Genomic DNA, 9,630 nt, shown 5'->3' with positions numbered 1-9,630 from the left:
CAAAGTTTTGGAAGCACATGTTCAAACTTCTCCACATTTCGGTTAAGCTTTCTTCGGGCTATCATCCCGAAACAAATGGCCAAACTAAGCGTACCAACCAGACGTTGGAGCAATATCTTCGTTGTTTCATCAACTATCAACAAGATGATTGGGTTGATTTTTTGCACTTGGCGAAATTCGCTTACAACAACTTAGCCCATTCTTCTACAGGATATTCCCCATTTTTCACAAATACAGGTTGGCATCCTCGGTAGACAATGAATGCACATGCAAACGTTCCTATGAACCCTGCTATTGAGGATCGCCTTAGTTGCCTCCAAGAAATTCACGCTACCATTCTCCACAATTTGCACGATGCTCAAGTTACACACAAGAGGCTTGTTGATCATCATCGTCTAGACTCCTCAAAAAAGTTCCGCATTGGGGATCATGTATGGCTTCTCCAACACAACATCAAGACCACTCGACCTTGGAGTAAATTGGATTACCAATGTTTTGGCCCTTACATGATCACTGGTAAGATAAGTGATGTTGCATTTCATCTTGGCCTCCCTTTGGACATGCATCTTCATCCGGTGTTTCATGTATCCCTTTTGGAACCTTATACTACAAGTTCAATTCCGGGCCGTTTTACGACACCCCCACCACCTATCGAGTTCTTGGACGGACCCGAATTTGAAGTTGTTGCCATTCTCGACTCTAAAATTGTGCACAACAAGATGTATTACTTAGTCGATTGGCTAGGCTATACCCCCAATGATCGAACTTGGGAACCTACTGCAAATCTTTCCAATGTTGCGAAACTCGTCACTGCATTTCATAGCCAATATCCTCGTAAACCATGTCCTAATACAAACCCTACGACCCCGTGAGACATGTTGTTGAAGAAGGGGGATAGTGTCATGATAACACTCACATCATGCATCAAAAGGATCATGACACTCACATTATGCCTCGAAAAGATGTGAACCCACGACCTTGTTGTACACATGTCAAATCCTTAACCATTGTATTAACATTCTTATATGTATAGTTTTTAGAATATGAAATCTAATATCATAGGAATATTCTATAATAATTACTCTACATTCTAGAATGACCTAGAATATTCTAGAGTGTTCTATACACTAGAACCTTCTATCTAGAGATCTTCTAGATTACTCTACATTCTAGGATAACCTAGAATATTGTAGAGTATTCTCTATTACTTATAAATAGGGATCTACCACTCATCCCAAACCTAAATTGGTTCAACGCCATTTTGTAGCACTCTATTGCCTACTTTTTGTAATCCATTTTACTCTTCAATATAATAATTCCCTTTCAATGATCTCTCTCTCTCTCTCTCTCTCACTCTCCCTCTCTCTCTCTCTCTGTGTGTCTTGACAATTTACTGTTCTGCTCTCTTTGTCTCTCCCGTGTATTCAAGCTTTCCATTAAACCTTTGTTCTGTGTTCTGCTGTTATCCGGACTAACCGGTTTTGTCTTCGCTTCCGCACATTATCTTTCACACTTCAAAAGTTCTTACCTCAACTTATTCATCATCTCAATAGTCTTAGTGTAACAGGTAGAAATATATTGCATAATGTTTTGAATGTTCAAATGGCTACCAATTATGCTCGACATACACATCAAGAAATGGTTATGGTGCAATTAGATTTGGAAAAAGCATATGATCATGTTAATTGGTCTTTCCTCTCATGTGTGATGTATAATATGGGGTTTGGTCCTCGTATGTGTCGACTTATCTTTGTGCTAGGGCAAAATGCAACCTCGCGTGTGATGCTTAATGGCGGAGTTACTTCGAAAGTGTTTCTTACTAGATCCGTGCGGCAAGGATGTCCACTAAGCCCATTGTTATTTGCTATTGTTACACACTCTTTGTTAGTAATATTGCCAAATCTTACGGCCAGTGGTGATATTGTGGGTTTGCATCTTCCTTCTGGTGGACAATTGGTGGCACAAGCATTGGCTGATGATTCTTTTATGTTTTTACAAGCCTCAAAAGAAAAGCTTAAAAGGACTATGCAAGTTTGGGATCAATTTGCTTTGGCTGCAGGGTTATATATAAATTGGCGGAAGTCTAGCCTTATTTCTTGTACAGAGAGTGATTTGGAATGTTTGGGATGGCGAGGGTCAGTGATTACATGAGGATCAATTTATCGACATTTGGGTTTTCCATTGGGTATTGATGTTACAAATGTTCAATTGATTGATTGGATTGGTAGTAAATTGAAGGACAAATTTATGTATTGGAAGTCTCAATTATGGCCCTTTCATGTACGACTCAAAGCGGTGTAATGTATCATGATATCCATGTTATTATATTTTTTGCCTTTACTACCTTGGACTAAGAAGGCATTACAAAACATGTTACAACCTATTCGGTTCATGTTGTGGCGAAAGGGAGAAATGATGGGAGTTACATGGATTTCATGGGACCATTTGGCTACTCCTAAAATGTTTGGTGGTGCAGCAATATTAGATTTGGAAAGGCATTTGATGGCTCGTAGATTTGCATTATTACGAGATATATGTCAACAAGATCAACCATGGATATCTATGATGCAATATTTTATTGAGCATGAAGGATTGGTGCACAGGAAAACAAAGATTCAAGCATCATGGTGGTCATTACTCAATCGAAGTATTCCTCTAAAGATTCGACATTCTGTATGTGGACAACGTTTGGTAAGATCGTGACAAGATGCACTATCTCTTTTTGAATGGGGACCATCAAGTGATCGAGAATCTTGTAATTCATTACAAAATGAATTGCTTGTTTCTTCTCGAGTGTTGTTTTGGCATGGGAAAGAGAAGTTGAGATCTCAATTCAATCGTTTATTTCGATTGGGGATTGTACATTTGGAAGATGTGGTTGATAATGAATCTCAAATGTTGTCGGATTTTGAAGATGTCAAGCGATGGTTATGTATTCCCCCAAATTATGGATTTATTTGGGAGAAATTACAAGATATACCATTGTTGCAAGGATCTTTGCTGCTGAAAACAAATTTTGCACCTTGGGTGGATTGGCGGTTACAAGATGGTACACGCTTGTTACAGGTCACTACAAATATATTATATCATCGTGTGATGGCATCATTATCTTGGTTATCTCCTAAAGCAACGAAGTTGTGGAATGTATGTAAGTCAGATGCAAGGTGGTGGAAAATATTCCAACGTGGTTGGTATTCCCATCTACCATTTCGTGCAAAGGTATTCATATGGAGAGTCATGATTGGTGGGCTCCCATTAAGGTCAGCCTTAAAGAGACGAGGACTAGGGTCTGGCACTTGTTTCTTTTGCACCGTTCCATTGGAGGATAGTACACATAGGTTCATTAAATGTCCCATAGTGTGTACCATTTGGAAGTAATTATTAGACATTCGGCAAGTTTAAACCCGTTGTTGTTTGAGACCTCAACAATGGGGTTTTTCTCAATAGGTTCAAAATGGTTCAAATGATGAGATGGAGATATTGTTCCAATTTTTACGTTATTGGGGTCTACAACACAATTGGAATAATGCGTAATGCTTTCATGTTTGATAATAGACATGGGGTGAAAGCCTATATAAAGAAGCTAAAAGGTATTCTCATGTGGAATTTTTGGATGTTAGAGCATGTGGGGATCATTTCCTCAAATGCATATTCAGGTTTTTTGGTAGCATTACAGAACGTCCCTCTCCCTACATAGGCATATATGATAGGCAGAGGAGACTAAGAACTGTTGTAACTAAGTGGAGTTTACATACAATTAATATAATTGTGTGCTTTTACCAAAAGAGAGAGAGACAGGGTCATTTCTCATGGAATTAGGATAAACAGGGATACAAAGAGGGGGGGGCATTTCTTGGAATTAGGATAAACACAAAGAGAGATAGAGAGAGGGGTAATTTATGGAATTAGGATAAACACAGACAGAGACAGAGACAGAGACAGACAGAGATGGGCATTTCTTGGAATCAGATTCCTGATTCTTCCTTTTGTCTGATCCTGAGTCAAAAATCTTGGAGCTGACACCCTCGGTGGCTATGGCGCTGCAGCTTGACAATGCCCGTCTCCTCAGTGCAGTATCAAAGTTCCCCATCCCTCCAGGTACGGCTTGTTCCTTGTTTTTTTGTTGATTTGTAATGCTGTAGCAAACAATTGGTTGCAATCCATCCATCCCAGGGAGTGCTTCATCATTCGAGCTCAACTGAAGAACCATCGGTTTTTGCAGGATTCCGTTTCTCTTATGGCACTGCAGGCTTCAGGACAGATGCCACTCTCCTGGATCCCGTTGCTTTCCGGACCGGTATCTTGGCTTCTCTAAGATCTCTCTCCACCGGATCAGCTATCGGCATCATGATAACTGCATCTCACAATCCTATCAATGATAATGGTGTGAAAGTTGCTGACCCTGGCGGTGAGATGCTATCTCAAGATTGGGAACCTTTCGCAGAAGCCTTGGCAAATGCTTCTAGCCCTGAATCTGTTTCACAGGTAAACTATATCTGCTTCAGCATGTATAAATATGTTATTTTTCATTATTTATTGAGATCGACCCGTGGGAGCACATCATACAAGGTGGTGATTATCATTGTTGTTTCAGGTTTTATCTGAATTCATGCATGTGTATCAAGTCAAAAATCCATCTCTTGATCCTGGGAGGGTTTTTTTAGCCAGAGACACTAGACCAAGTGGCGAGAGGCTTCTGGATGCAGCGAGGCAGGTATTGAATTATATGTAGAGAAGTTAGATGTTCTCTTGGAATAACCAAGGGGGTTTCTAGTCACCTTCATCTTGTCCAGGGTGTAGAAGCTGTGGCAGGAGTGGAGCCATTGGTTCTAGGTATTCTCACGACCCCTCAACTTCATTGGATGGTTCGTGCTCATAACCAAACAGCTGGGACTTCTGAACAAGACTACTATATCAATATTTCTAAGGGATTCAGGTAATCAATCAAAGCTTTCCGTTGTGTCGTTGTAGTTGGGATGAGCTCTCTATCCTTACCACTAACATTTCATTTTGATGTATATTTATTGGTCAGGCGTCTGTTAGACTTGAAGCCATCAGAGAAAACCTTGGGTTTTTCAGAAACAAGATTCATAGTAGATGGAGCCAATGGGGTTGGTGCAAGTAAACTCTCACAATTGCAGAAATTCATTCCCGAACTGAAGTTGGATATCAGGAACTCTGGCATGGAAAGCAATGGGTTATTGAATGATCTTGTAGGGGCCGATTTCGTCCAGAAAGAGAGGGCATTTCCTCGTAACTTTGCTTATCCAAATGATCTAGATCAAAGGTTACCATTTTATCAGCATATCTTGTACTCTATTTTTTGAAAATTTCTGAATTTACTCACTCAAGCTTACAGCAGGTGTGCTAGTCTTGATGGTGATGCAGATAGAATAGTGTTTTTCTATGCCAAGAAACCTAACCCTGGTGCTTTACAAAGCTTGAAGTTGCTGGATGGTGACAAGATTTTGACATTGTTTGCTATCTTCATACAACAGCAGATTCAAGAGCTATCTGGATGTAACAAGGGAAATGTGGAGGTAGATGACAGTTATTCAATAAAATTTGGAGTCGTGCAGACTGCATATGCAAATGGGGCATCAACAAGGTACTTGAAAGAGAATTTGGGTATTGAGGTTGCTTTCACTTCCACAGGAGTCAAGCACTTGCATCATAAGGCTGCAGAATATGATATTGGGATCTATTTTGAGGCAAATGGCCATGGTACCATCCTTTTCAAAAAGGAATTTCTTCAGTGGTTGGGAAAGAAGTCTATAGATTTGGAGAATGATACCAGCATGGAAGGTATGCATATGATAAATATTGAAACTTATATTATTGAAATTCTGAAAAAATATGACATGGTTCATGAAAATTGAATACTGTAGAACGTTTTAAGTTAGACATATTTTTTGCCATTTTTTTTTTCACTCTAGTTTGACATCGATTACAAGAACCGAGAAAGCTGTTTGGTGTTCCTGTGTTTCAGTTTCTATTATGGTCATGGAAGTGATCTGTGAAAGAGAAAGAAGAAAGAAACAATAACATCTCTAAAATAACACAATGGCCAATGAGACCTAACATAGAATAGAACTGCATATATGTAGGTAGTAACTTACGTAGTGAACTTGACAGAGCCTTAGAGCATGCATTCCAAGACCTCTGTTTATAATAGAACAAAGGGCGAGGGAAATTAAAGCTAGAGATGCCCAAATCATCAAGATTGCAAAATAAGTGATGATGCCAACGTTCTAGAATATCCTCAGTAGAAGCTTCCAGAAAATACTGCAATCTTCCATCGCCCTTTAGCGATGAACTTTAAAAGAAGTGTAAGAACAGTGGTGGTTTTCTGATATGTGGCTTCCATTGCATACTCATGATGGAATTCTTAGACCTTGGTAGGAGCTCCATTGACATTGGAAGCTGTTTCTCATGCGCAATCATCAATGGTGTAGGCTCTTTAATGATTACATGCTTAAGTCTACCATGGGAGAGTTATCAGAATCTTCTCGACTTTGGAAGCTAAATGAAGCTTGCTGGTGGTGAAAGTGGCTTCCATGAGAAACATGAAATAAAGGACAAATCTTCATGAACGTGTGGAGTTTGGGTCCACACTCTTCACCTTCTCAAGTTTTCAAAAGTATTACATGCCATCATACTATTGTCAAGGGATTCACTGGAAGATTCAACAAGCTCATAGATACCCTGGTAATTGGGTAATTTGTAACCAAGGGAAACATATGGATTAACTTCTCTGAGTACAAGACTGCGAGAGGCCATCTCAGGGATAGAGAATCTTTAACCCCATCTCTGGATGCCCTTCATTCATATGCCTAACCTTTCTCTGGTTATATTAGGACATTGGCTAGGGCACATGAGTATGAGTCATGCCATATACTTAGCATATGAAAAAAACCATAAACCCATGCTAAACGAGGAAATATTCTTGATTTTGTTCTAGTCATGAAACTGTACTCAGCATGTAAGTTCTTTGCATCTAGCTGTGTTGAATATCAAGAAACACATCGCTTAGGTTTTAGCGAGGACAATATGATTTGCTTCATATTGCTATTCAACTAACGTTAACAAGGCTATTTATTCCTTGATGTTTCATTTTCTCTATCTATGGCCAAATCTGCCATTCCAAGAACATTAACAAGGCTACTTTACAGCATTAAATCGTCTCTTTCTATGGCCAAATCTGCCATTCCAAGAACAGCTTCTACTTTAATAGACCCTCCTTTTTTTATCACATTGTTGGTATGGCATTCTCTCACCTCATTCCATAGTATTGTGTGTCTATTTAAATTCAAGTTTCATGTCAATGGTTGGGGGAGTGATGAGAAAGAAAGAAAGATACATTAACATCTTTTAAGAGGCCAAAATTGCCTCTAAGACCATACAAGAGATTACATCTTAAAATGTTGTCTTGTCTTTTATTGTTATTATCTTTTGGAATAAACGGCTGTTCATCTCTAGTTCTTTCGTTTAGTTTCCTTATACTTCTTGCAGCTGCTTGGAAGGTGACACAAAGGCTGCTGGCAGTTAGTCATGTGATAAACCAAGCTATTGGTGATGCATTAAGTGTATTATTACTCGTGGAAGCAGTCTTACAATATCTCGGCTGGTCAATAGAGGAGTGGGATAGTGTATACAAAGATCTTCCTAGCAAGCAACTGAAGGTAAAGTATACACTAGATGAAGATTCTTATACCAACATGCATATGAAGTACTCCTTTATTATCTGCTTCATTCTTCTCTATGTACATTTATTATCATTCTAGGGATGTCATATCATCTCTCTAATCCACACCATGTACACGGAGGTTGATAAAATCTATCCACGTTGAGATGGAGTTCTCTGGTACTCCATTTGCATGTTTACGTAATGTGATTGAGAAGTTGTATACCTCCATCATCTACTCAATCTATTAATGAACAATTTTGGCTAGATTGTATTCATGTTGATATGGTACTTCTCTCCTTATCTGACATACGCTTGCACACAATTAATTTGTAAGCATCTAGTCTTATGAATTTATATCCATACACTCTTACATATACGATCCTTATGAATGACTTATAGATACGACTCTTCGGTTTGACAGGTGAAGATAAAAGACAGAACTTTTATCAAGACAGCTCATGCAGAGACCATTGTTACACAACCAATAGGTCTCCAAGATGCTATTAATATGGAAGTTGGTGAGTAGAATTTCGTATTTTAATCATTTCAAATCTAATGTTCTTCTCCCTTTGTTAGACATCTTACATGATCACATTTGTTTAGAGAGAGTTAGATGTGGGCGAGCTTTTGTGAGGCCATCCGGAACGGAGGATATAGTAAGGGTTTATGCAGAGGGCGAATCACAAGATGAAGCCAATGCAGTCGCAGAAGCTGTGGCAAGGCATGTTTATAACCATGCAAATGGTGGTGTTTGCCCAACATGATATGTCTTTAAACCCATGTTTGTGTGCCAATGGATTGTTAAAACAATGTTGGTCGACATGTCTCAGGAATAATTCTTTCATTAGTTCCTCACATAATTTAAATTAATAATCATCACATGTCAGGCTCAGATCCAAAGGCAAAATGTGTCACAGCCACAAAGCTATAGCTAACGTTCAAAAGAAGTTAAAGATGTAGATAGACAATTTATTCAGACAAGAGCACCTCTACATTTATTTGAAAGAGGAATAAACACCTAACCAAGTATTAATTGGGCTTGTTTCAAGAGGACACCTGTACTAATTCAGAAAGTTTGACTCACTTCATTGGAGTTACAATACATTCTTCTCAAAACATTTTACTATACTTTGGCAATGATGCAGAGGTTAAACATGCTTGACACCACTTCTCGATGGCAATCATATATTCACTAGCTTCGAAAGTATGTAGACTTTTTTGTTATCTTAAAAGTTATGTAGACATTTTTGTTGCCTTCGATATTTTTTTAAAAGAGACATAGTTATGCCAACATGTTTTTAGACATGGCAATATATGTCATCTAGATCACTGTTGTGATTATAAATATGTGATTATTTTCAAAAGTTTGTGGTTGGCATGGTGTCAGAGCTTTGTGAGTTTCACTACATTTAGACATAACCTCATACTCGTTTGATAAATTGGGTGACAACAGAGTTTGCAATTAACATAGAAGTAGTTCTTTGTCACATCCATTGTTTGGGTGGCATCAAAAAGCATGGCATTGCCTTTCCAAGCACATCTTCAAGAATATACATACCTTGTTGACATTGTTGTGAATTGAAGTTGATACATAATTCCATGAATTGTAAGAATGACCTTGGCAACAGATAACTACATGCTATTAAATATGTAAATGATTTATTAAATAGTTGTTTATCATGTGTAATTGCCAACACAAGGGCAAAAGTTATATGAGATTGCATTCTTGCTTTGTACCTCACATAGTCATATTACTGTCAAAGGCTTGGTTGGTTTTAGAAGTTGTTTATCATGTGAAACACAAGAGCTAATAGTTATATGACATTGTGTTGTTGCTTTGTACCTTATGTAGTCATTATCTATCAGGTTGCTTACAAAAGAAGTTTGTTTGCTGCATGATCATATTGCCAAACACAAGGGCAAAAGTTATATGCGATTGCATT

The 9,630-nt window shown here is 38.4% G+C and overlaps 1 protein-coding gene across 4 annotated transcripts; it reads left to right on the top strand.

Moving 5' to 3' along the window:
- Positions 1-3,965: 3,965 nt before the first annotated feature.
- Positions 3,966-8,775, top strand: DRT101 (phosphoglucosamine mutase-like protein). Of its 4 annotated transcripts, none has more exons than XM_087327284.1 (9): positions 3,966-4,098; positions 4,223-4,485; positions 4,595-4,714; positions 4,794-4,936; positions 5,033-5,287; positions 5,360-5,805; positions 7,513-7,682; positions 8,109-8,209; positions 8,295-8,775. In XM_087327284.1, exons 1-9 carry the CDS (start codon positions 4,035-4,037, stop codon positions 8,449-8,451), a joined length of 1,719 nt encoding a protein of 572 aa, XP_087183410.1. In that variant the 5' UTR covers positions 3,966-4,034; the 3' UTR covers positions 8,452-8,775. The 4 variants fall into 4 exon arrangements, with proteins under 4 accessions (XP_087183410.1, XP_087183411.1, XP_087183412.1 ...); XM_087327285.1 differs by having other exon boundaries at positions 3,967-4,098; positions 5,363-5,805; positions 8,109-8,205; positions 8,291-8,775; XM_087327286.1 differs by having other exon boundaries at positions 3,967-4,098; positions 5,363-5,805.
- The last annotated feature ends 855 nt before the right edge of the window (positions 8,776-9,630 follow it).

Source organism: Azolla caroliniana, unplaced genomic scaffold (genome assembly GCF_043228905.1).
Source record: "Azolla caroliniana isolate FFs.n. ecotype wild unplaced genomic scaffold, voAzoCaro1.0.p SCAF_11, whole genome shotgun sequence".
Taxonomy (NCBI): domain Eukaryota; kingdom Viridiplantae; phylum Streptophyta; class Polypodiopsida; order Salviniales; family Salviniaceae; genus Azolla; species Azolla caroliniana.
This window is presented reverse-complemented; position numbering and strand designations above follow the sequence as displayed.